Source organism: Idiotropiscis lumnitzeri, chromosome 17, assembly GCF_059441095.1.
Source record: "Idiotropiscis lumnitzeri isolate Australia: NSW breed Sydney's pygmy pipehorse chromosome 17, RoL_Ilum_1.0, whole genome shotgun sequence".
Classification (NCBI taxonomy): domain Eukaryota; kingdom Metazoa; phylum Chordata; class Actinopteri; order Syngnathiformes; family Syngnathidae; genus Idiotropiscis; species Idiotropiscis lumnitzeri.
The window spans coordinates 9,047,021-9,073,630 of NC_142407.1; the positions used below are offsets into that span (position 1 = coordinate 9,047,021).

The window sequence follows — 26,610 nt, forward strand, 5'->3', positions numbered from 1 at the left end:
TATACTCCAGGCTGCATGGAAGACACTACGCAACAATCACATCTCTTATGTTGTGTTTCTGATATTTTTTATTGCACGAGAGATTAATTTATTGCTTATGTTGGTTAAAAATACATTTTTAAAAAATCACATTTTAAATTGCAATTGCAATATTGGGGGGGGGGGGGTCACAATTAGATTATTTTTGAAAAACATTCAACATTCAACTTTGGGTAAAAAAAAAATAATAATAATGAAGAATATACTTCATGTTTGATTATGTCGAAGTGGACTAAAAAGGGGGTTGGGGGCTGACCAGTATCAGTCTATGTTGAGCTGCTGGTGGCACCTGGTTTGCAGAGAGGAGATTAACAGAGTGTGCGTGTGTGTGCCGAGTGAGTGATTGGGACTGACAGCGGCCTCTGTATTGCTGGCTGGCCTGCAGATTTAGCCGACCTGCTTTAGACACTCTAATCTGGATTAACTGCCGCAGTGTGTCAGTGGGGACGAGAAACGGGAGCCTCCCCCCCCCATCTTCCTTCTGCCCCTTCACCTGTTTCTTCTCTGTCCTTCCATCCTCACCCCTCCCTTTAGCTGTACCTGTCTCCCTTCCTTGGCTTCATCCACACTCGTAGCACAGGTTTTCAAATGTTCCGGAGATATAAATAAATAATAAATTCAATCCCTGGCTTGCATCATTGCCCGTGTGTCGCTTCTAGTCCATCTTTTATGGGGCGGTGCCGGGGATAATAGTCCAACGAGGATTAGAGCATGCAGCTCAGTCTTCTTCCACACTTGTCTGTTGGTTGTTGTAGCTGCAAAATGGACACTTGTATAGAGCAGTCAGAAAAGAAAACATCGATGCAGCAGAATATCGATGACTATCATAGTAAAAAAAAAATAATAATAATTTGATAAACTTCCAATTTAAAATTCAAAATGTTTTCATCGTTATATTTTGATGACATTGATGAAAAAATTATATTTTTGTCATTCCATTATTGCCATCATTTGGCATAGTTATTATTTAAAAGTCAAGAAAAGGTCAACAACGTTACATTCACACGTCTCAAACTAATTCCTATAACCTGTTTTCCTCGATCCTTTACAAAACTGCAACAATCCAATGTTTTTCTTCCTCCATCCCTCTGCTGAAATAAAATTGTCCATCGGCATGGTGCTCTCTTTTCCTTCTTTTTCCATCCTCTTCCATTTTCTTGTCTCTCAGGCAAAACTCACTCCTTGGTACACTGTGCATGGCAACAGTTCCTTTCAGTCTCCGTCCCGGCTTGACCACTGAATGGATTGCAGTGTCTTTGCTCTCTTTATCTGGTGATAAGAGACTTTTCAGATAAAGCATATTATGATAAATCAAATGAGCTTTGGCGCTTTTTGTGGATGTCGGTGACAGAGAGAGAGAATGTGAATGCAGCTGTTTTGTGTGAAACATAATCTGATAGAGCTGGATTACAAACGTATTAAAATAGAGTTTTCTGAGTTTTGATGAGGATGGTGTTTGGAAATAAAATGTCAGGCATGGGAAAATGTATTATTATATAAATGTATTATAAACCACAGGAGCCACAAACCCTTTGGACATCGAAAATGAAGGCCCATTCTCTTTAGACTTTTTTATTTTTTTGTTTCTGCTACTGGTATCCGTTGAACCATTTGAAGTGGTATGTCAGCGCAACCGCCATTTTGGATGTGGCCGTCATATTAGCCAAACAATACTCATTATTCGAGTCACAATGACATAATACAATGACAAGTAATGATTGGCATCTATGTGGCATCTACCTATATGTATCAGTTTTTTTAGTTTTTTTTTCACTGTGCTACATTATATTTTTACTTTTATACTAAAATACATTTCCGTGTCTTTGCTTTTTTTTTAACTCAGTAAATGGGTAGAATGAGTATTAGTTTTTGTTTGTTTTTTTTATTTCAGGGTTTTTTTTTTTTTGGTTTGTTTTCTGTTTTTGTTTTTTTAAACATAAGTATCTGCCCCCCTTTTAGAGTATATGGTCATTTTACCATGCCCCTTTGTATGAGCCCTATTCCTATTCCTGTTAAGGGTTCCAATCATCCACTTGTTTATCTTTCTTTTTTTCTTTAATTTGATTCAACACAGTCTTTCCATCTGTTGGGCTTTCATTTCTCCTCATGAGATGTCAGAATGAACAACCCCAATATGGCTTGTTTTTGTCGGCCTCCAGTATCACAGAGCCCAAATGTAGCCTTTTTATTGTATTCCGTCTTTTCTTGATCCATCTCGACATCTTCATCTTCTGGTTTTCCAATCTGTATCTTCAAGTAGACTTCTTTGTGGACTTTACCCTTTTATGTGGAGAATATTAAAATATTCCAATAAACGAGCACAATTATGCCTGCAACCTGTTGCGTCTGCGCGTGCGTGCGGTGGGCGGGGTTAACTGCAGCCAACTTACGCCCTCTAATTAGCAGCGGTGCGGGCGAACGTTGTCAGTCGAGCATCCTCTCCTCAAGCCACCAAGGCAAACCCGAGGCCGCTACACCTGTGGGACAACTCGGAGGAAGAACACAAGACCATTTCGGATGATGCTTGACGATCGCCAACTTCCTCCAAATTGATCGTTACAAAGTGAAGTTTTTCCCCAGGTTTGGAATCACGGGGATTCAGTGACTTAATTGTCGCCTCAGCTGAGGTGCTCGGCAGTTGCGTTGCGTCCATCCCACACACAAACAACAGCGTCGGGACTTAAGAGGCTGCGGTCAAGATGATGTCCTACATAAAACAACCTCATTACACCATGAACGGGTTAAATTTGCCCGGCCCGGGGATGGACATGCTGCACACAACCGTCGCTTATCCGTGTAAGTAAAAAAATGCTTTTATATCAGTTACTTAAATGTTAGGTAAATGAATAATCTTTATGTTGTAATTTAAATGGAGCGTCTGATTATTTGTATATATTTCTCTTTTTATTCTTACCGTTGGAAATGTTTTTGAAATAAAAAAATACGGTAGCTAAATATAAATTGTCAATTTATTTATTTGTTTTTTTATTTCTTAGCAACACGAATCATTGGCTTGTATTAACATGTTTAGTTTAATGTTGTATTGTTATATTTGTGTTGAACTAAGAAAATAGCCTCCTATTTGTGCAGAACGGGCAACTGCTTATTTTTTTGTGAGTGGGCCTACTTTGACGGACATGTTTTATTATTATTATTATTATTATTATTATGTAGATAAATATTTTTTATTCCCGTTACTTTTGTTTCACTGGACGAAATGACCTGCTATATGTTTAGCCAAAAATATATTTAAGTTTAAAAACTTAAATAACATTAAAATAAAAGCTAATAAAAATACTCTATCTTTAAATTATGTTTTCTTTCGTTTTAAACTTCAACGTGAACTAATGTGAAACACAACATAATTGGTGGAATTATGTTTTATTCTGTATGTTGACGCGTTTAAAGACAAACATTCAGGCTGCTTTTTTTGGTTTTTGTTTTTTTTTGTAAAATGAAAAGCAGATTCGATTATCGTGCGTCAAATCGTAAATCAGATGAAGTTCCATTTCTATTTATTAATTTGCCCCTGCAGTCAGTTTCCCCTAAGTAGACATTCAGTTAAATATCACTTGGCATGCGTCTGAGACACTCAGCGAGGCCAAAACCTCCTTCTTAAGTCTTCCTCACTTGACTCGTTCTGAAACAAATACTCTGAGGCGTTTGGCCGTGGCACCCCGGAGGACAAATAATTGGGACTTTGACTGCGCAAACTAAACTCCAGCGAGTAAAGTTTTTCTCCCTCTCAGGGGGAAACTGACACCGCGGACTTGAATATTTCATTATAATGAGCAAATACGCGCGAAACGCTCCCCCCAGCAAAGTCAAGATCACTAAAAGAGATTCCCAACTGTCTGTCTGTTTGTTGTCACGCCGATCTGCTTCAGGAAAACAATCGGGGGGGGTTAACGACGAGCACGTCACGTGACCTTCAAGCAGCTCGTCTGTGTACTGACACCTCCTTTTGTTTTTTTAATTTTATTTTGATCCTTTTTATCTTCAGCCACACCCAGGAAGCAGCGAAGGGAGCGGACTACCTTCACGAGAACGCAATTGGACATCTTGGAGGCCTTGTTCTCCAAAACCCGCTACCCGGACATCTTCATGAGGGAGGAAGTGGCGCTCAAGATCAACCTGCCTGAGTCACGTGTGCAGGTAGAGAAGGAGAAAAAAATAGATATATATTAGACAGCCAAGCTGGAGGTCAGACATTTACATGTAAACAACACTGTAAATGCATTGGATAAATCCAGTCTGTAGGGGTGACAGAATTTTAGAAATAACATTGTAAAAAATATATATATATATTAAAGAGGATTCTTTGCCGTAGGGGGAGGGATCACATTTCAAACCATTAAACTGTCTTATTAATTTCAAAGTGTATTAATGGTGAAAATATGAGAGGTGGTCAATCGCTATGTGTGTATGCTGTGATTGACTGGCAACCGGTCTCGGGTAAAGCAAGACTTCAAGCTGCCTGCTACCCTGAAAAAGCGCTATAGAAAATGGAGGAATGGATTTTACGGCTATGGCGTCCCTCCTTCTTACTGTTTAAGAGTCGCAGTCTGTCATGGGGGAAATGGGGTCTCCAAGAACTGCCATTTGAACAACAAGTAACATGAATTGCTTTGGCTCACTTCTTTAGTAAAGTCTTGAAGACTGGTGTCCTTAAAGCTGTGCTTCTCAATTATTTTATGTTACCCCCCCCTAGCAAGAAGAAAACAATTCACGCCTCCACCCCACCACCACTCTCTGACGCAACTATAAATAAAAGCATTTTTGCTGCAAAACAAATCTAAGCTGTAGAGTTAATAATACTCGCTGCACACAATGGGCAATGAGAGCGCCACTGCCAACTACTGGAGTGGATGTGCAATTACACTTTATTGTTGTAGTACAGCGGGGGGAAAAAGCATGTTCCCCAGGGTCACGCGTGCCCCCCCCCCACTATTTGAGAAGCACTGCCTTAAAGGGTCAAAAAGGACTCAATAGTGGGACTAGGTAGACAGGAAGTGCTTCTGCAACAAAAACTCTGGTTGTCTGTGTCCAGGTGTGGTTCAAGAACCGACGTGCCAAGTGCCGTCAGCAGCAGCAGCAGAGCAGTGGCCAGTCCAAACCCCGCCCCCCCAAGAAGAAGGCCTCCCCAGTGCAGGAGGTCAGCGCCCCCGATCCCGTTCCAAATCCTCCCGGTTCCTTCAGTCCCTCGTCAGCCCAGTCGGGCCCCGGTCTGGTTCAGAGTTCCGGCCCGGGAAACACTGCCGTGTCCATCTGGAGCCCGGCCATATCACCCCTCCCTGACCCTCTGGCCTCCTCCACAGCCCCCTGCATGCAAAGGCCCTCACCTTACCCGATGAGCTACGGCCAGCCGTCGGCCTACGCCCAAGGCTACGCCAGCACCACCTCCTACTTCACAGGCCTGGACTGCAGCGCCTACCTGTCCCCCATGCACTCGCAGCTATCGGGCACCGGGGGCGCTCTCAGCCCCATCACCGTGCCCTCCATGGGGGGCTCCCTCAGCCAGTCACCCGCCTCACTGTCTTCGCAGGGCTACAGCACCGCCTCCTCCCTGGGCTTCACTTCGGTGGACTGCCTGGACTACAAGGACCAGCAGGCCTGGAAACTGGGATTCACTACAATGGACTGCCTGGACCATAAGGACCAAAACTCCTGGAAGTTCCAGGTCCTCTAGAAGCGCCACAAGGCGGCATCCAGTTTGGTTAGTGTGAGGGAGGTCTGCTGCTGATTTTTCTTTTGTATGAGTTTGATTTTCAGGTTAGGAATATAGCGAACAGGCACGTGCGTAGACATTTTTAGGGGCAGGTGCTCAATTCTTTTTAAATTTCCACTGCTTCCCGCACATCTATTCACGTCTGTTTGTGACTTTGATGTACATTCTAACATGGAGTGGACCACAAAATTATGCATAGAATTAAAAAAAAGTAAATATTTATGTATTAATTCCTGTTTACACAAAGCAACACAGTCAATAATAAAACTACCAACAAAGAAGGTAGAGGAATACAGTGGCTATAAAAAGTCTATACATGCCTGTTCAAATGCCAGTTTTTTGGTCAATTAAAAAAATATACTTATGGTGGGTTATGGCCGAAAACACTCAGTGGCAACTGATGACAGAAAGGACAGAAATATTGTATTTGTTTTGAGAATATTGATAAATAAAAAAAAAAAAACAGGCCCCAAAAGAAAGGACACTTTTTTTCATCCATGATTTAAGGGCTGGTGCCTGAGCACCACTTGGGGTGTCTATCTATGCACGTGCCTGGTAGAGAACCTCTTTTCAACTAAGTACATTTGGACAGCAGATGCTGCCAGGCTACAAACCAATTTTATAACCACCAGATCAAAAAGCCTTTATCAGTTTGTAGGAGGCCTGCACGTGAAAAAACAAACTGAGAGCATGCTCCTTTATTAACACGAGTGACTGCCGCTTAAGGAGAGCTGCAGACGTCTCGACTTTCAATTTATTTGGATTTCTTTCTTTCGTTTTATGTCATCTGTTCGCATCTATATATTCTTGAGCGTTTGTGTTCTACAGTGTTTGCGTTTAGTGTCATCATCCGAATCAGTTTGACAATTAGGACCTTCTGTTTTTAGTTGTGTGTCATATTAAAGTGGTTTATTCTGTACACTTTTTTTGTGCACTGATAATCATTCTTCAGGAGTCTATACGCTTTGAGACGCTTTGTTCCAGTTAGCTAGAGGTCAGTAAGAGCACATCATGTTCCGGTCAGGTCCAAAGCGTCATGTTCGTCATTTCCTTGGTCCGTCTTGGTTATTTTCGTTGATCTGATTCTGGAAGTGTCCCAATCCTCTTAGGCACCCTTCAGCAATGCCCTAAGTGAATTACTTGGGATTATTTCCCTATCCTCTCTTTTTGTCTCTGTCACCTCCTCTCCTTCCTTTTCGCAACTGTCTTGCTATTTTCCCCTTCCCGACTCCGTGTGTGTCTTTTTCTTTCCGTCCTCGACGTGTGTGCCCTTTCTTCAGTCCGCATGCGTTTTATCCCTGTTGGAGTCCCTCACGTTCATAAAATTAAATTCCGTTTTACAGTGGCGCGAACGTTTCCACATATCGCTATGAATCTCAGCGTTCCCCCTTCTTTCGACCCTTGTGGCACTCCTCCGCTGACAATTTGGTAATCCCAACATGACCTGATTACTGCCACACGAACGTCCAATATAGACAACAACATGTTTATGTCGCAAATGCCACCAGTCCAATCCTTACAGCTCTAGATATTTCACAATTTTTAATGCATTCCGTTTTGCCATGTTTCTAAATCTTGATGGATTTCTATTTCGTTTTATTGTACAGATGGGTAGAGGAGTTATAAATTGATTGATGATTAAAAAAAAAAAACACTAAATTGATTTGAATGGATCGTTCCAAAGAGATGTTGGATGTAACCTTCGTATGAATAATAAAACCAGATTATATTTGTTGCTTTTTATGTGGTTTGAATATTTTCATGATGAATTGCAAGAAGAGAATTGGTCGACCAGCACTTCAAAGCATTTTTTTTTTTCTGCACTCGGCGCTGACTTAATCCCACTCTGTCCACAATGTAATCTCTTCCGTCCTCCCTCCCACCCTCGCTGTGTGGTGTGATTGGTTAATCCCTGCATTTGTGCACCCTGATTGGTTAACCTCTCAGAGAGGGCACATTACATTTGTGTTACCCCCCCACCACCACACACACACAAAAATACACACACAAACACGCGCGCACACACAGGGACAGACAGACATTGGGACTGTAATCCCGGGGAGGAGCAGATGTGATGGGGGAGGGACGCACAGTGCAGAGCAGGAGGATAATTTTAAGTGTACATGTGTGTGTGTCTGTGTAAAAATGTTGCAATACAACAAGAGCCAGGAATTCTACATTAAAAGACAAGATGCGATTTCTAAGCATATAGTTTGACCCTAACAAACTGATTTTTTAATGGATTTTTCTGATCACAAATATGGAAGAAGCATCACACAAATTCAACATTTCCTCATCAGATCACAGGCACGAGACAAACTATCTGTGTTAAACCTCCTGATTGTTCATTGCAAATTGCAATCAAATATCTTCTTTTGCAATATTTTGTAATCCATTAATTAGGGCCTTCCCTGTCCAATATTTACATTTATATATTAATTGCAGAAGTATTTTATTTCTAACCAATGAAAATCAGACGTGGCTTCTGAATTGTGATTCAACAGTTATTGGGGAAAAAACACTGGCTACAAGCAAACATATTTGAGCATTCTTAAATTAACTTCTATAAATCTTAATCTTAAAAAAATGGAAGGAGCTGAAACATGCTGTCTGCAGGTAGCCAGCTTCAAACCTGAGACAACTGGAACAGTTTTTTCAAGAAGCATGGGTCAAAATACTTGCTGAAAGATGCAGAAATCTCACTTATCTTATTGTTGACCCCAAACTCTGAAGCACAATTCAAAAGCAATGTATGATTTTTATTGGTTTGTTTTCATTGAATTCTTATTTTACTATTACCCTCTAGGCCCCCGTTAATCGTGAGAGCATTGTGGATTTTCCTTTCAGCTACAGTAGTAACGTGGTACCAACTACTCTAACCTTTATCGCATTTAAAATTTGAGGTTACACTGCCACCTGCTGGTACTGCCCATGCATGGCAATCAGAATTATAACATGGCGCAACTGCAACACATGAAGCCATTCTGCACAGCGAACTTTGTCGTTAAAGCGTGGTAAATTTGTCTTCCACTCAACAACAAAAAATAAATTTAAAAAATTGCGGCTGGCAGATCGCTATGCGTGAATGTTTTTTTTTTTTTGCCAAACACAAGACAAATTCATAAGGTGACTTATTTTAATGCAACATTTTCACGCTATAACACGAAAAGTATCACATTTACGTAACAATAAACTTAGCACGTTATGTGATATGTATCATTAAATGTGACATTTACGTAAATGTGTGATATTGAACTTTTTTACCCCCCTGGTGTTGCAAAAATATGCTTCCTTAATATTGCACACACATTTTCAAGGAATTTCTTATGCACTAATTGACTTACAGCATTTTTCCCCATAAAAAAAATACTGCAGTTTTTGTATCTCAATGTACTATTAGCAAATCATAATGTTTTAGAGCCACTGGAGCAAAAGAAACACAAACTTTCATAAGTTTCTTTTTAACATCTATTTAATGCTACCATATGAGAAATTTGGAAAATACAAAGATCAGCTTATTCATACATTTGAAAACCTTGAGCATTTACCAAAAATATAAAAGAAAGCAATGAGGTTATACTGTGTATTACAATTTTTGAGAAAGGGACAGAGAAGTGAGAGATGAGAACCTCAATTGTATGTCCTGCCAAATTCTTGTGAAAGAAAATAAATTTCAAATGAGACCAAAAGATAAGGTTTGACCAACTGCTAACGACAACTGGTAAAACATCACCGCGTAGTGGCTGCGTTTTGCAAATAACTCTTGTTGGACAGCAGCCCTTCCCAATTTTCAATTTGTTACAGGGAAAAAAAAAACACCTTCACGTTTGCTTTTTCATGCTTTGACTCTGGAAGTGGAAGAGGATGGAATTATTTGTGATGTAGATGAGTAAAACAAAAACAGACACCATATGCATAATAACCATTTTTTTTTTTGCTTAATGATTGATTGGTTGAAAAGATCAGAGTTCACACATGCACACAAACTGACTTCCTACAAACATTCCCGAGGCAGACGTGCTTTGAGAAGGTAGCTGCTGGTGCGTAATAAGAGGGGGGCTGACGACGGACTAGGTAGGTGTAAAGTAAGACAGGGCAGAAGTGTCAGGACTAGTTTTAATAGCACCCTGCTGTGGAAGTTGCAGCTCCCCTTAAGCAGACTAGCCCCTCTGCTCACCCCGTCTGCAGCCCAGGAATCAACGAAGACCCAAAGGTGAGACTGGCGTCTCGATACGCCCCTCAAAGCCAGCATGGTAAAACGTGCGTGCCGATGTACGTCTGATCTGCAACATCTTGTACGTGAACGAAAAAGGTACCCTAAAACATTTGGTGAAGTCGAAGAAACCTCAGAAACCAGACCGCGACATAATTCTACCTCTTAAAGGTCTACAGAGAAGCTGGGGGAGGACAATAAGGGAGGGAGTGAGAATATAAAGAAAGAATGGGACAAAGGTCAAAGGTGCTTTCTAAGCACGCTCTCCACGGATTCGGCGGGCCAGCTGGATGTCCTTGGGCATGATGGTGACCCGCTTGGCGTGGATGGCACACAGATTGGTGTCCTCAAATAGTCCCACCAGGTATGCCTCACTGGCCTCCTGCAACATGCAAAAGATCACAACATTTCAAAACATGAACGTGTGCAAACCAAGGTTAATATTACTAAAGGTGAAATCGAGTCAATTTTTTTTTACAATAATAATCAGCTCAATATTAATCAGAATGCCGTGTTTAGGCTAATGAGGGCGCATAGAACATGTTATTGTAAAGAACATTTTAGACTTGACTACCCTTCAAAGAAAACTAACAAACTAAAACTGGAGTGAAAAAAATTGCTAACGACATAAAATAGAAATAAGAGTGCTTTTAAACTGAAACTATATTTTGCATTTATAAGACGCAAAAAATAACTATCGTGAAAATGTCCTTCCTTTTGTCTTTGTCAATTGTTTTATACATGAGCGTTTGGTGTTTTCATTTAAATATATTTATTTCAGTATTACTGTCTGGCCGCATAGAAGAAGGCAGGTCAAACAGTCGATTTGAGAATTGCACCTTACTTATGTACACAATAAAATGCAACTTTATTTTAGTGACATTTTTTTCTTGCACTTGACAAATACTCAAAATAATATAAAAAGAATAAAACCTATACTAAGACTGATAAGACGAAAACGAAGCATATTCAAAAAATAAATAAATACTAATAAACCCACTAAAAGCTCATTTAAAGTTATTATAAAAAATATAAATAGTGAAAAAAAAAACACAAACCTGCAGAGCACCAATGGCAGCACTCTGAAAACGCAAGTCAGTCTTGAAGTCCTGCGCAATCTCTCTGACCAGGCGCTGGAAGGGCAGTTTACGGATCAGCAGCTCCGTTGACTTCTGGTACCGACGAATCTCTCTCAGAGCCACAGTACCAGGTCTGAAGAACAATACCAAGTGCTCTGTAATTACTAAGTTACTTTAGATCTAAAAATACCACCCTCAGAGGCCCTAGAAAACCCTTCAAACATCCAATTGTAGTGTGCGGGCTGCCAAGTGTAAAATCAGCGCAAGCTTCGAGTCAAACAACAACAAATATTTTCACTGTGTCGTGCATTCTGCAATGTTGCCTGATTTCTCTAACTTCTTAATATGATCTACTATTTGCCATATCATGATTGGTAAAAGTATTACAAATGGTTGTCCACAATAGTTGTACGGGGTACCTGTAACGATGGGGCTTTTTGACGCCACCAGTTGAGGGGGCGCTCTTGCGAGCAGCCTTGGTGGCCAGCTGCTTACGAGGAGCCTTTCCTCCTGTGGACTTACGGGCGGTTTGCTTGGTACGAGCCATGACCACAAAGTATCAACCTAGAAAATGTACCAGAGTTTACGACTCACAAATACGATATTAAATATATGCATAATAAATTGACAACTGAAACATATCACTTCATAAAGCATTTACGATCCACATTCACATTGATTACCAGAAGTTGCTCACATAACAATAATTTACGGAATGGCAGAAAAAAAACTCACTGAAATTGATCAACCGTGAAATTTGTAAATTAAGCTCAAGAGCTGGATTTACAACTAAATTTGATTGGCCAAATAACAAGATGCTACAGTAATATACGTCATTTTAAACGCGTTGGTATGACGTCACAGCTTCGATTTACCGTCATCCTGCAGTAGGACATTCCTAAGCATACCTAAATTGACAGTTGCCAATGTGATAACGTTAATGCGCCTGGAAATATCGTTTGATTACAGAAGTCTTTCATGGCTGTGACGGTAACCTTACACGTGTTCTTTGTGTGTATTCCAAATGTTCTTCGTTTTAATTAAGGCTCCATTTTTTTAACCATCAATTTTCACTAACTGTCTGTTTTCAGATTCTGGGAATATTTGAGCAAAGCAATCCACAAATCTTGTTTACCTCTCGAACTAGCCAATACACGGCAACACTATGAAGCCCACCAATCAGCGTTGGATTTTACTTGCTGAGAACCAATGAGCTGCCATGTTGCTAACGTTGGAGGCGGGGACACCGAATTATCGCTCGCCTCTTAACCACAGGATTTATGGCCGCGTATGAAACGTTAAAGACTATTAACATTGAGCCGGATACACGAGTTTTCCAGCGACACGTTATAACAAAAACTATCACTAGAAACGTTCAAAACAAGCGTCAGTGCCAATTAAACCACATGGAGCGGCTGCTGAAGCAAAGCGGCTGGATAAAAATCGACGATGAAAACACAAACATCGGCGTTGAGAAGCACCAAGCCGTTTTCTTTACTAGTACTCTGGGGAGCTGCTTTTCCGCTTCATCGTAAACGTCGAAATTGGACGATATTTCGAACATACACTAAAACATGACACGGGCACATAGCACACACAGCATGAAGCGAGCGTCCCCGTATAAAAATATGAGTGGATTTGACTCACCAGAGGCAATTTAAACGCCGTTTCCTCGCAGTGACTCGAGCGTGTTGTTGCAGTGTCAGATATTTACTATCTCGCACACAATGGAAGCGCGGCGAGCAAAATGGCGCCGGTGTCAATCATGTCACCCACAATGCAACTGCCAGCGAGTGTAAACAAACGCTCGAGTTGCACTTGATTTACTTCACAGCACTAAACACGGAAACCACCGCTATAATTCTAAACTCTTATAAGATTATGTATTACGGAATATATGCTCTTTGTAGATTGCTCCATTCGCGAATCAAAACAGAAAATTTAGGCAAGTAGGCTTCGGAAAAATAACCAAGTTCAAGGCAATGGTGGTTAAATTTAAGATTCACGTTTTGCCTCGTAACCTGATAAAACCCCAAATAACAGGCCGGGTGACACGTTTCATCTGCTTATACAAACCATCTAAGTTATAACTGTCAACTTGACAAAAAACATGTCAGCATATATTTGTTTTGGAAGAAAAGTGGAGTGGCAAGCGACTATAAACATTATTTCTGATGCCCGGGGACATTTTTGTTCGTTTTATTAGTTTGATCTACTTATTAGTGTAAATTAAATGTAAGTGTTATGGTGTTTTTAAATGTAGTTTAACTGAAAGATGAGTGGGATTGTTGATATAAATAAAAAAACACTGGCAAAGCAGCCAATTTACTTAAACAGAATATGCAACGAATCTTGTACGATTTACGACTTTTACTGAATAGCTTTTATTTGACATTCTCAATCTGATACTAATTCAAATACCACATAAATAAATGGGCCATTCCAAAATTGGACGTCATTTTCTGAATGCAAAAAAAACAACCATGCTTTTGTTATTGAAATCATAGTTGCACTGAGATAAAATGTATATTTTAAACACTAAATAATCAAACCAATACTATTATGGTTTATTTGGGTTTGAAAATGTAAAAATTGTCTTCCAATTCTGGAATGAAGCAGAAAATTATAACCGTTTTTTTTTAATTGTCGCTGAAAATATTGAGTCACGTTGAATTTGATACAGCAGCATGGTTTGCCAAGTGAGTACACAATTAAACAGCTTCCTTCAAAGGCCCGCCAAGATGAAGTCTTGGGTTTGAATCTTAGTTCAGGCCATCCTCTGTGGGGTTAACATGTTCGTCTCATCCTTGCTCTTGCTTCTTCCTACATACCAAAAACTTGCATGGTTGACTCCGAATAACACATAGGTGTAAATGGTAGTTTGTGTCTATGTGCTCTGTGATTGGCTGGCGACCAGTCCAGGGTGTACCCCACCTCTCACCCAACTCATACTGTAAATCAGTGGACCCCCAACCGCCGGTCCACTGACCACTAGATACCAAAATGAATGATAATAAATAATCATACGCCTAATTTTTGTAGCAGAATATATACACCCCAATCAGGAATATACATCAGCACCCCCACAATCCATTGGCATAAATGGAACCTGACACCGCCCCCCCACCCCTGTTCTTAGCTCCACCATATTTAACTTGTAAAATTTGTTTTTATGATTAATGCAAAATCGTTGTAATTATCACTAATGGAATAAAAAGATCTCCATTCTATGCATTAATGGCCTTGCTACAATGAAAGCTCTCCCAGAGGTACTGTTCCACGTCGTCCGTTTGTGATACAGCGTCATGTCTGTCACCTACAGCAATTAGGACATGTTAAACCAAGAAACAGGAAATATGCAACATCATGGGCAAATTGATAAGTGCTATTCCTGAACAGTTTTATTTATTTTATATCTAAAACTTGACGTACTCATTAGTTAGAGACAAGAATTTCACATTAAAGTACACAGTGCCTTACTTCTGCCTCACCGGGAACGAAAGAGGCTTTATGTAAGGCAAGATGAGCAACATCTGCAAGCGATATACGGGGTAAAACAGTTACAGAATACAACCTGTTTGTTTTTAGTATAATTGAAACTCCACTGGGGCAGTACCAAATGAGTGTTCTATACATTTTTTGGGGCTGAAATACACATTTCAATAATTAACTACATAAACCGTTTGCATAATCTGGGCAAGTTATACATTTGCAGTAAAACACATTTTTAACTCAAAGAAACATTTTTTTTTCTACAAAGTAGGATCAACATATTTGTTATTTTAGAAGAACACATTCTCAGCTTTTATTTAATGACACAACAGGTCTCGCAAATAGATAAATGCAATGGGGGAGATGAATTGGAAATGAAAACCTCTTCATATCTCCAGCTTCAATTCACCATCTCTTTTCCTTATTTCGGAATATGCTAGCGCTGCGCTGCTATGCTTGGTCCCCCCGCCCCTTCTAACGAAGTATCAAAACCTTCCATTAGAAGAACCTAACTGAAATGTGTTTTAGTAAAATGTACATGAAATGGCACCGTCACAAAGAACATAAAAGACAATGATAGCCACTATTTGAACTGACAGCAACCCACAACAGATCCTTGTCAAAGTCACACAGTCGGCTTCTCAAAAGACAAACATGGACACAGTGTACTGCCTACCTGTGTGCATATGGGTGGAGGGAGGGTGTGATGGTTGCTAACATCAATCCTCCTCCCATACCTTGTGCTGCAATATTTAGAAAGAATGTAATGAACAGCAAAGTACACAGAACTGTTCTGTAAGAGAGTGCATGCATTTCTAAAATGCAAACCTTATTCCCATTTATGATCAAACCCAGCGGCCACATCTAAAAAAATACAATATACCGGTACCCTTTTTACTATAGATTCATACACATATATCTATATATAAAAATATATAGATATATATGACATTATATTGTATGATATTAGACATTTGTGGTTCCTGTTGAAAGTACCTTACATCTTTCATATCATATACATGTATGACTAGCGTCTCACTGGAACGCAGCAAAAATGGGCTCTTGGACAAAAACTTCCTGTACATTCAGGACTTTCTGTAAAAAGTCGTACATTTTCCTTTACAATTTGTTAAAAATACAGGAGAGCAAAAAAATATTGGCGATATAGCAGTCCACTGTCCTGCAGAGGCTGATCCACCAAAGCTCAGTCTTTCTTCTAAAGAATATTTCACAATTCCCCCATGGCAGAGGTTTCATTCCGTACATATCTCTGTTTCTGGCCTCTGGATGCCCAGGTCGCTTTGGAGGAAGGCTCCCTGGCCTAACGCTGTGGAATATGCTCGGTTGTTGTGCGCCGGATAGGAGTTACAGCCACTGCGTTTTTGAATGGGGCCCTGGGGCTGAGGTACTGGGTGGTAATCGTCCAAGTTGTCGTAGTGGGATTGCGTCGGCGGCTTGTTGCCGTGTTTGAGATACGAGAGGTCTCCGTCTGTTTCGGCTTTGCTGTGGCTGTAGAGATGCTGCTCACGCATACTGTGTGATCGTTCAGGTTTGCAGTGGGCGAGCGGTTCTTTGGGAGCCGATGGCTGATCTTCTGGAACGTGATAGGTGCTTGTGGTTTTACTTTTACCGTGATGGTTGTCAGCATCATGGCCACCATACCATGCGTGGAAGCTCCTCTTGTTGGTGTGCTCGGGCTGCCAGTGTTTGGACCGGCTGCTGTTTTCGCCAAGCTTTTCACCCGAACTCTCGTGCTTGGCTTCGTGTTGGCTGCCCCCCTGCTGATGGGAGTGATCGCTCAGCGCTGCAGGAATGGAATGAGATGATTGGCATTTCTTGGAACCGCATTGCTTCGCCGGCCCGTCCGACTTGTCTCCCGTTGGAGCACCTTGGAGGTGTTTGTCACTCTCTAAACATATGAGGACGTTGGGGTCGGAGACCATGTGTCGGGGGAGATAGCGACTATCTTTGTTCTCGGTTGTACTCGGCAACGTTTTACCCGGATCAGACTTACTGCGCGAGTGCAGGGTGTCATAGCCAACGATGTCAACTGGCGCAAATGAACCTACATTGTCATATTGTGAGAGCACAGGCCCTTTAATCTTCTGTCTGGCCCTACTCTCTCTACGGATAGACTGCATGCGCAAACATTCAGACTCCTCGGGGTCCCAAGAGAGGTATGAAGGAACTTCCTTGGCGCTGTGACTCGGTGGCATGTCCCTGCTCACAAAGCTGTGCTCCTTCCCAGGTGGGAGGACATTGCGAGCGAGGTAGTGGTACCCTGTAGCCTTTCCGCTGGGTCTGCAAACAATGGTTCCTGAATCTCTACAGGCTGAGTGGACATGGCGCACACGGATGGTGCCATAAGGGTCAATATCATAATAAGGACTCTCCAGTGGGATAGAACCGGAGTACGGACTGTAGCGGTACTGGACTCGCCCATTTTCAAAATAAGGCTGCAGTTGAGTGACGTGATAGTCGGCTTGTGAGGACTGCTGCGGGGGCTGTTGGTAGGGTTTGCACTGATACACAGGTCGATGGTAATAGAACATGTCATCTGGAGGAACTTCGGTCCTTTGGATGGGTACTGTGCGGATAGTGGCTGGAACATGGAGCGAGTGCACTCTGCGGATTGTGGGATAGCCGAGGTTCCTGTCAAGGCTATAACCCGGATGTCCCGGAGCCCCATAAACGCTCCGGGTGTTTCCTCTTGCCTTAATAGAATGGTGGTAGGCCCTAGGGCCTAAAGTGCTGTATCTATTGTCTACTCGGGCACTGTAAGGTATTTGAGGTTCAGACTTGGATACATACGAGAGGTGCGAGGGGACACTGTTTTGTCTGTAGTGGTGCGGCATGGGTTGTGGACCCATTGAAACGGGCCTCTGGTGGAAGTATGCAACTCCTGAAGGCTCAATTAGAACTGCTTCACCTTTAGCATGGTAAGGATGTGTGGACGATTTACGAGGCGAAAGAGGATGGTGAGGAATCGCTTCTTCCCGATGGCCAGTGGCAGAAGCCTCACCTAAGTTATGGTATGAAGCTTCACCCTGACTGAGCGCGGCTGTTGCCAGTTTGCTCTCCATTGTGCGAACTGGAGGGGCTGGAGGTGTGAATCCATTGGGGTCGTTTTTCGTAAACTCTGGACAGGGCTGCTTTGGATTTATGACCTCCCACGATCTGTCGGCATGCTCGGAAGAGATAGGTGCCACGACTGAATTGGTCTTTGATAGCGGCCGAGTTTGGGTCTGGAGCAGCACCTGAACTTGGGACTGCCGCTGAGTTTGTGTTTGCTGTTGGGATGGTGACAACACCGGCTTTTTGGCCTTTGGAGCTGCTGGAGGCGGCTGCTCTGATGATGAGGAAGATTTCGGAACACTTTTGGGCTTTGTGTCTTCCTTTGGCTTCACCTGAGACAGTGACATGAATGTTTATGAGTCAAATAAGTGTCAAATAATACATTTAAAAATAATCACAAATGTATACATGTAAATGCTGTCAGAGAACAAACAATAATAATCATATACATATAATTACATTGAATAAAACCCAGCAAAAAAAGCCTACAGAAGAGTAGATATCTTATTCATCTGTCCAGTATGAAGATAATACACCCTACATTATGTGTCTACTTGGGCTGGTTCTATGGATTATTTTTTTTTTTTTTACAAGATTATTTTATCGATTAATCAAATAATAATATAAAATTTAATTAAAACGTATTACAAAACCATTTTTCCTTGATTTCCGTTTATTGACCGATTATGGTTGTTTATTTGGTATAGCTTAGTGTTGAAAAACCAACAAAATAATTAAGCAAAATCACATGAGAGGTTGATTTATATACTATTATAAAAAAAAAAATCAAAACACACATTAGTCCATAAATATTTACATTACGTTGCAAATTTTTATGCAAATTGTTCTTGGCTGATTTTTATAGATTTATGCAAATGAAACTCATCATAATTTTAGTCGTTAACTGTCAGTGAATAATTTGTATGTTTTTAAACAAGCCTCCAAGAGGTAACAATAGTTTCATTTTTTTTTTTTTAAGAAAAATAAAAACTCATGATTAGACACTCACTTCAGCAAGACGTCGAGAGCCTCTTGTGTCTTTGCTATTGTCACTGGGCAGAGGTGCACTGCTCTCAGAGGCCTGTGCACTCGTTGACGCAGGTTTGCTACTGGTAATGCTGGTACAAACTGAGTCATGTACAACAAAGGACTGATTTTCTGGACTCCTGGTTGGAGAATTCGGGATGGTTGTACTTTTCGAGAGCGGGATGACCTTTTTCTGAAGCGTATCTGAAGTAAAAGACTCTATTTCAGGTGGTTTTCCAGACACAGCTGTTGCGGCTTTGGCACTGTCTGGCGGCCTGGTTGTCATGCTGGTTAGCTCAAGCGCTAGCTGTTCTTTCGACAGGTTTGAAGAAGAGGGAATACATTGGATGGTGGTGACAGCCACACTGCTATTTTGTGAGACTGAACTTCCTCGTTCAGCTCCATCTTCAAAAGAAGTCTGGAAATGTGGACCTGATGATGCCTGGGCGTCAGAAACATGCGGCTGCAGAGGGGTTACTGGTGTCAGGGGCTCACCGGACCAAGGCTGGGACTGTATGGAGACTTGCTGTGCTGACTCAGCAAGAACGAGGGCCAACATGCGAGCGGCATCTTTAGGAGGAGGGGCGGAAGGAGCGCCTGTGTTAGCTGCTGTGCTGAGGGAATGTGTGGTGAAATCTTTTGAATCTGGAGTTCTTCCTCCTAGCAAGGAAAACATTGTTGTAAAGTAGATTGCAGGAAGGCAAGTAAGTGTTCATGTAAAAAAAATTAAAAAATTGCATTACAAGTACAATTTAAAAAGAGGTGACATACGCATAAACGACGACACAGAAAGTCGGAATAATATGTTGGAAAAATCTTTTGCATACCTTGTTGCTCGAGGCTCCCACGTGACAGCTGTTCAACACCATCCTCTTGCTTTAGCGCTTCACAATCCACACTGTCAAAGGTTGCAAGCTTAGAGTGGAGCTCCATTTGGAAAGCTTCACTTAGAGACGGCTCAGCTTTTGCAGAAAGAGCAGAGTCTTTTGGTGCAGTGGGAGGAGATAAAGGTTCCGGAGGTCTCGCCTCTTCGCTGGTCGTCTTGTCAGGCATCTCCACAGAAAATCGCTGTGAAGTGGCAGAAGTAGCAGTCTTTACACTTCGAATGGGTGACGCAGCTTGTGTGGGTTTGTCAGTGGTGAGTTTCTGGCTTTCCACTTTCTCTCCTGCAGCCAGGTTAAAGTCTGAGGACAACAAGGATGATGTCAAGTTGTCAAGGAACGAAGAAGAGATGAGGTCAGATCCATTAGTCTTTCCCCAAAGGCTGCCAGGATTCTTCTTTAGAGTTGAGCCATCTGCTCCAGCATGCGGATCAACCAGAGGAAATGCGTAGGCTGCGTCAGGGAGGCTGCACTGGAAAGACATCGGGTCAAAGTCCAAGGAGGCCATGCCGATGTCCGGTGGGCTGAGGTCCACGTCTTCACCGGCTGAGCGGGGAGGAGAGATGAGAGCGGGTACACAGATGGGCCCGTCATCTCCGTCGCTGTCCTCTGTGGCGCCGAGGTTGTCGTACGAGTTGCAGTGCTGTCGGCCGTCCAGCAACTCGCCATTAAACGAGGCTGAAAGGGCGTCGCTGCTCGATCGTGGCCGCCGCGGACGGTACACCTTGGACTCCCCTTGTGAAATGAAGAGAAAAATTATGAGCGTTGCAGACCTTCACTCAGATATCTGCGGTTTTGATTTTGCATTACAGCTTCCAAATGTACAGTATGAATCTAATGTACAAGTATAAAGTTTTTTTTTTTCCCAAGTCAGGTAGGATTGAACTGACACACAGCAACATTTTTCAAGTTATGTAGTCATTATTACAATAACTGGATTCCAACAAATATATTACTCAGAAATTTGCTCACACACACGTAAACTAACATCTCATATAATTAAAGGCAATACAATACAATATAAAGAAAAAGTCATGCAGTAATTACCTTCGACATTATGCAGTGAACTCAGTGACTCTTCACTTTTTGCTGATCTTAATGTAGCGGTATCTCCTCGACCTCCTAAAACAATTGGTGCATAAAAAGCGATTTAGCCCAGTTTGGTGAAATATTGTCTTTAGCGCAAGATCAAAGAGTATGACCAAAACATTGGAGGAAGGAAACACAGGACACACCTGCGAGAGCCATGGACTTCAGTTCATTGGGCTCACTCGGGTTGCGTTGCAACTTGCGCTTGGACATGGAGGAAGACTTGCCCAGGTTGAAGAAAGAACGCCAACTACCCACAGGAGACTTCTTTGATTTAACAGGAGGCCTTTTTCTGTAAATAAATTATTTAAATATATAATATTTGGAAGATATGATATAATCCCAACGAAGCTAATATACAAAAAGTCAAATTTCTATGATGGTGGTGGGAGGAGTCCAAATCCAGCATGCAACGGTATTGAAAAACTTTCGCAAGCGCAAAAGTAGTTTGAGTTGCCACTTTTTTGTGACTTTCAATTTTGTAAACATAAGTCTTTAAAAACATAATTAAAACGTCGTAAAGACAAAGCACACGACAAGACAAACCTCTCTGTGGGAAACTCGATGACAGTGTGGAACTTGCCCTGCAGGGCAGCAGGCCCTTCGCCAACCTCAATATACTTGCTATCTTCAGTGACTGGAGAGTTGATCTGAGCCTGAGTTCTCGCCTGAGCCTCCTCCAAACTTAGAAGTTTAGTCGAGGGTGATGAAACCAGGAGGGACTTGGGCCGTGACAATGTGTTATGACCTGCGGATGTGACATGTACAGCCATTATTACTGAGGAAGTAGAGGCAACACTAAGTCAAGGAATAATTACGCCGTGCAGATATTTTGATGGTTATACCTGCTCCCTCGCGAATTAATGAGCTAAGTTTGGTGCTGAAGAGAACATCCACATGGTTCAGAATGAACTCAACCACAACCGACTGGATTCTGACTTCCATGAAGGCTGCCGTGCCACTGAAGCAAGCCGATTCGATCTGTTTGGATCTAGGAAAGCAAACAAACACACTTGGCTACAGTTTACGTGTCAAAATTCCATAGGATAGGTTTTGTGATAAAGCCACCTAATTCTGTCGATGCCATGCCATTAAAATGATCAAAGATTTCTCGAGATTGCGCCTTTTCCTATGGTGCGCCTTATGCTCGTGAAAATATGATCGTCATTGGACACCAGGTTAGAAAACTATGCTTTTTTTTTCTCCATACCTAGGACTAAGGCCTTAAAGCATTTCTAGAATACATTATTCCCAAATGTTGTTCTTGTGCTATACATTCTTTCATTAATTTTAGTTAACTACTTTTTATTTCTTGAAAGAAAAGACATTCTCGAGTAATCAATATCTCACCTCAGCAGGTTTGGCGCCCAGACAATGGCCAGGTTCTTACTGTGCATGTTGGTGATGTAGCTGAACGCCGCCAGGCGGGAAAGGTGTCTCATGAGAAACTCAAGAGTTCTAGAAGAGCAAGTCTATGAATTAATTTCACTTTTCACACTGTGATATGGCAACTCGATGAATAACTGAGTCCCTTCCATTTTTTTTTAAATTTGCATGAATCAAATACCGAGTGAATGTCCTCTCACATTTCAGCAACCGTTTAATGGACACTGTGATAGAAATGAAACTTGGATACATTTTACATTGCGCTACAATGTTTAGACTGAAATTATACCAACATTTCCTATCTATTGTATTATCCCTTCAGAAGTCAAGTTAAATTGCGTCTGAAATGTGAGGGGTGTGCTCACTTTTGTGAGATACTATAACTGACATCTGGGACAGTTATTTGGATTTGCATATTGTTCAAATGCACTCCTTACATGTGCCACAGGGAGGCAGTGTGCCTCTATTCTGACCTGTAATGTGGAGGAGGAAGTTGCTGGATGACGTCATGAATTTTAATAAGTCGCTCTTCATCTGTGGCTGCTGATACAGCCTCCTGCAGAGTAGACACACACACATGCGGATGAATGAACCAGCGTTACTTGTCATCATAAAGCGACAGAGCAGGAACACCATCAATTCTCGATGCCACAACAACAAGCTGATAGTTGACTAATGTTTACTCCAAGAAACAAAGACGGGAGTGGGGTGCTTTAGTAATGACAGGGTGTCATGGGTATTTTATGTTGTCCGTGTTGCATGGATTCCTTTGAGGAATTTCCTTACAGATGAGTAACAACCATTCGTTAATACTTGAGACTAAGTGAACTGGAAGTGGTGGTGGGGTGGGGGATCGGGGGAAATCGAAATAACTTACAGAGAATTTTTCATAGAGCTGATAGGTAAGCAGGGGGTTGGGCAGTTCTCTGAAGTAGAGCTTGCACAGAGAGCCAACACAGTGGATGTCCTGTACGTAAACATCTTTGGTCAGGTCGGGGATTTGCTCAGAGTCAAACTCGTGCCTAATGAGAGACAAAGATCACAAAGACAGAGGGTTAAAAATTTTTTTTTTTATTAATACCAGGACACCTGTAATTTGGAGGTGGACACAGGAGCAATTTCACAAAAAAATGCAAATATATTCAGTGCCTATATATTCAGGTGATCTAAAAATGTCCTCTGGTCAAACATTAGTTGGATTACAGACCGTAATTCTTTTGTTTTGTATTGTAATATTTGAAGCAATGTTCAAAGTCTGTAAAATGTCAACAGTTTTCAATCCATCCTTCCTGTATTCAACAGCGGAACAGAAATTAATCCACAGAGGAGATTCCAATGAAGTTTTACACTTTTACACTTTACACTACGCGTGAGGGGTCTATAAGGTCTTAGTAAAGGATTTCCAGTTTTAAGGGCAAATCCGTCTTGGGATATTCTGGTCCGTCTATCTTTATGCAAAATAGCTGTATTCTAAATCAACAAATGCAGAATATTTTGTTGGAGGACACACGTCGTGTCATAAAAGCAAATTCACCACCAAATTAAATTGGCCACTTCATTAGGGATAGCAAGAAAGACCGCAAGCCTGGCTTGCCGTGCTTTTACACGCATCTCAAAAGTTCATATTCCATATTTAAAAAAGAGAGTTTTGCAAGAACAAGGACACAAAACCACTAAAGGGAACAACTGGTATGCTTTTATTTTGAAGGCCTGACGTTACCGCACACAGGATGGTTACACCGATGTTGCCGAACAGTTGCTAAGCAAACCGAGAGAGTCATTTCACTTCATATTTACGTATTTATTGATATATTTATTAATATAGATGCGTGTTCTGGGCACAAAGCAATCTCTACGGGGGACAGATGACAAATCCATAGTCTCATCCAGGTTTGTGCTGGTAGAACACAATAAATAGGAAACCACACTAATGCCCTGGGAACGGTGTGCAACGTGGCAGTGCTACCGGCCAAATACCAGACCACCCCCACTGGAAATTGGACCCTGCTAAGTGATCCAACCCACACATACACAAGCACATTCCAGTCATGTAATATATATATTTACTTGTAAGCAGAGGAGAAACACCACAGCAACATGAGAACTCCCAAACATGTGTGTCTTCATTATATGTACAAGCCAGCACTACTGCGAGGTCAGTGAGGCTCCTACCGCAATTTCTGGATATTGGAAGCGATTCCAGAGAGGCGGTAGATGCCATCCACCACACCGTGCTTCTCGATGAACTCTGTACAGCTCTTGAGGACCTGGGGAACTGCACAGAGAAAAAAAAAAAAAAGTGTGTCATGACATACTTACACATTCGGTCAATATTTGTCTAGGCTTTGCTGAACGCTGCAAGCTCAAGTGCGTGTTCAAAATTAATTTTGGAGACTCTTTTGAAAAAGAAGCTGCGGGCTATATGGTTCACTTGCTTTTTTTCTTCTTCTACGTTTAGGTAGTAACAGTGCTTTCCTAGCCCAGGGTGTAAACATTTGAACTTTATGTCTTGTTTTGTGCTCTTGTTGTATCCTGAAAGCAACTTCGAGAGTGAGGGAGAAGGAAAAAAAAAAAATAGGGAAATTCATTGAGCTGCAAACCATGAGTTGTTTTTCTGCGTACATTTTGGAGATAACATATAAAAAAGGTTCCCAAGCCTTCGGCGACTCAAAACAGTCAAAGATGATACTTGCGCCGCGGCAAAATTCCTCACACAGAAAGACAGACGAGTCGAGGTGGGGAGTAAATAATTTCGGGGAAGTGGCTGACATGCTACAGCATAAAAAAAAAAACTATGACAAACAACATGTTTCATTTCGGAATGTCTTTTTTTTTTTTTTTTTTAAATCATAAAAAATAAAATCAATCAAGCACTACACAGTCTGTGTGAATAAAGTCACTCATAGATTTCTATTCAAGGAATTCCAAGTAAGTTTGTCTTCAGCATGTTCAGACATTATCATTCATGGCAATAGAGAAGGCCAAAAGGGTATCTCTAGATTTACAGGGATCAAGGATCAACCCAAAACTCCAAACTAATTTGTGACCACATGACTGTGTGGCGCCAGGAAGTCGAGTTGTTGGTTTGTCACCATGGCCAGGAATTTATTTTATCCAGTGATCGAATTGAGTATCAGCTAATCATTGCGGCATGGTGAGTCAACATAATAATCGGCTGCCGCTGCGGATGTCCTGCACTTGCTTGACTCACCGAACTTCGAATCGATCATACTAACCGTCGGAAATGCCATTATGATATATCGATTAAGTACAAACCGTCTCATCGCTAATAGGGTGTGTGGTGGTCTCGCTGGGGTCTTGTGCTATGTGCTAGCCTTTCAAGGTGTTGTGCTACTTCAAAAAAATCAAAATAGAACAGATTATGGACTTGACTATATTTTAGCAGAACGGAGGGAGAACAAAACCAAAATCAACGCTGTTTTTCCAATGCGACTCACCATCATGTCCAGAGTTGAGGAGGTGCTCCCCCAGGTCGCAGCCAAACACCCTCTCCCGCAGGATGCCCCTCTGCTTCAGCTTCTGCTTAGTCGGCCTGGACTTCATGAAGGAGCGTAAGAAGGTGATCAGCTTGCCATGCTTCTTAGACACTGAGGACAGAAAGTAGGAAGGACAGATATGAGAACCCCGGCATAAAGTACAGAAGCTCAACTTTCACTTCTGCGCTGTGAAATCCAACACAAGAAGCTTACTCGTCTTTTTTTTTTTTTTGCTTCACTTTGGTTTAATTCTAATACAATCCCTTTTTCGGCAAAGTGACAACACCATGAAGTAAAAAGTGGAGGTTCAATGATTAATTATCGAATGAATCTGTAGTTATTTTTGATAATCGCCAAATAGTTATGAACTATTTGAGGAATAGCCAAAATCCTCACATCAGCCATCATAAATTCACCAAATATCTTCATGTGGGAAATGAAAATAATACACCAAACTGTCGATTAGCAACCTCTTTATCATGAAAAGGACCGGTTAACGTTTCCAACTACTAGTGTTTCACGAAAGCCTTCATCCCACGGATCCAGTGAAAGCTTTTCTTCCTCCTTCCGGTCAGGCTAGCCCGACTCACCCACTCAATCACAACTCACACTCAAGACACCATGTTCTCACAAACATGAATCTTTTAAAAATGAACATATCTTAATGAACGAGCGAGTGTCCGAATGTGACTGGATGAATGAGTCAGAGGGGCGGGGTCAGTGAAGCCGAGGACAACGGGACGACGCGACAACTGGAAATAACATCAATGACATCATTGATTAATCAACGTCGAATCGATGATTACTGTACCAAACATGAGCTGTTGAAGTATCACAAAGTTTACTACAGGCCTGCTCACTGCTATTATGCAACCAGACTGGCTGAGAGGCATCAGGAAGAGCAGCGTATTAGCAAGCGTGTCCCCAGAGGTCAGACAGACTCCCCGTCTGTTTCATGTCAGGAGAGATGACAGCCTGTAGCTTTTTGCTTGACACTGCTGATCATCCAGCGGTGCCAAAGACATTTAATTTAAGGATAGCTATGCTTTAATTATGCGCCTATAGCCCTTGTGCATTTATAGTGAAGACCTTTTATGGGGAGAGT

The 26,610-nt window shown here is 41.7% G+C and overlaps 3 protein-coding genes across 8 annotated transcripts in view; 1 reads left to right on the forward strand and 2 right to left on the reverse strand.

Moving 5' to 3' along the window:
- The first annotated feature begins 2,443 nt into the window (after positions 1–2,443).
- crx (cone-rod homeobox) lies at positions 2,444–6,688 on the forward strand. The gene is made up of 3 exons (XM_088279629.1): positions 2,444–2,835; positions 4,043–4,194; positions 5,090–6,688. Exons 1-3 carry the CDS (start codon positions 2,739–2,741, stop codon positions 5,726–5,728), a joined length of 888 nt encoding a protein of 295 aa, XP_088135755.1. The 5' UTR covers positions 2,444–2,738; the 3' UTR covers positions 5,729–6,688.
- Positions 6,689–9,221: 2,533 nt separating this feature from the next.
- Positions 9,222–12,867, reverse strand: h3f3c (H3 histone, family 3C). The gene is made up of 4 exons (XM_088278944.1): positions 12,707–12,867; positions 11,479–11,623; positions 11,039–11,192; positions 9,222–10,362 (listed from the first exon to the last, which is right to left on the reverse strand). Exons 2-4 carry the CDS (start codon positions 11,604–11,606, stop codon positions 10,234–10,236), a joined length of 411 nt encoding a protein of 136 aa, XP_088135070.1. The 5' UTR covers positions 11,607–11,623; positions 12,707–12,867; the 3' UTR covers positions 9,222–10,233.
- Positions 12,868–14,438: 1,571 nt separating this feature from the next.
- arhgap32b (Rho GTPase activating protein 32b) overlaps positions 14,439–26,610 on the reverse strand; it is a 54,880-nt gene continuing 42,708 nt past the window's right edge. For all 6 annotated transcript variants that reach the window (XM_088278940.1, XM_088278941.1, XM_088278938.1 and 3 more), the window contains 12 exons: positions 25,467–25,616; positions 24,181–24,283; positions 22,886–23,030; positions 22,482–22,564; positions 21,973–22,080; positions 21,468–21,613; positions 21,169–21,370; positions 20,769–20,914; positions 20,581–20,655; positions 19,480–20,268; positions 18,636–19,312; positions 14,439–17,958 (listed from right to left, as the gene is read on the reverse strand). In XM_088278940.1, the coding sequence (XP_088135066.1) occupies positions 15,805–17,958; positions 18,636–19,312; positions 19,480–20,268; positions 20,581–20,655; positions 20,769–20,914; positions 21,169–21,370; positions 21,468–21,613; positions 21,973–22,080; positions 22,482–22,564; positions 22,886–23,030; positions 24,181–24,283; positions 25,467–25,616 (4,778 nt within the window). In that variant the 3' untranslated portion in view covers positions 14,439–15,804. The remainder of the gene's footprint in view (positions 17,959–18,635; positions 19,313–19,479; positions 20,269–20,580; positions 20,656–20,768; positions 20,915–21,168; positions 21,371–21,467; positions 21,614–21,972; positions 22,081–22,481; positions 22,565–22,885; positions 23,031–24,180; positions 24,284–25,466; positions 25,617–26,610) is intronic.

Bases quoted from the DNA above. Each gene is read 5' to 3' on its own strand.
- crx (XM_088279629.1), top strand. From the start codon at position 2,739: ATGATGTCCTACATAAAACAACCTCATTACACCATGAACGGGTTAAAT. The intron at 2,836-4,042 runs GTAAGTAAAAAA...TTTTATCTTCAG, and splicing joins CACAACCGTCGCTTATCCGT to CCACACCCAGGAAGCAGCGA. The intron at 4,195-5,089 runs GTAGAGAAGGAG...GTCTGTGTCCAG, and splicing joins TGCCTGAGTCACGTGTGCAG to GTGTGGTTCAAGAACCGACG.
- h3f3c (XM_088278944.1), bottom strand. From the start codon at position 11,606: ATGGCTCGTACCAAGCAAACCGCCCGTAAGTCCACAGGAGGAAAGGCT. The intron at 11,193-11,478 runs GTACCCCGTACA...ATTGTTCTTCAG, and splicing joins AAAAAGCCCCATCGTTACAG to ACCTGGTACTGTGGCTCTGA. The intron at 10,363-11,038 runs GTTTGTGTTTTT...TGCATGTTGCAG, and splicing joins CTGCCATTGGTGCTCTGCAG to GAGGCCAGTGAGGCATACCT.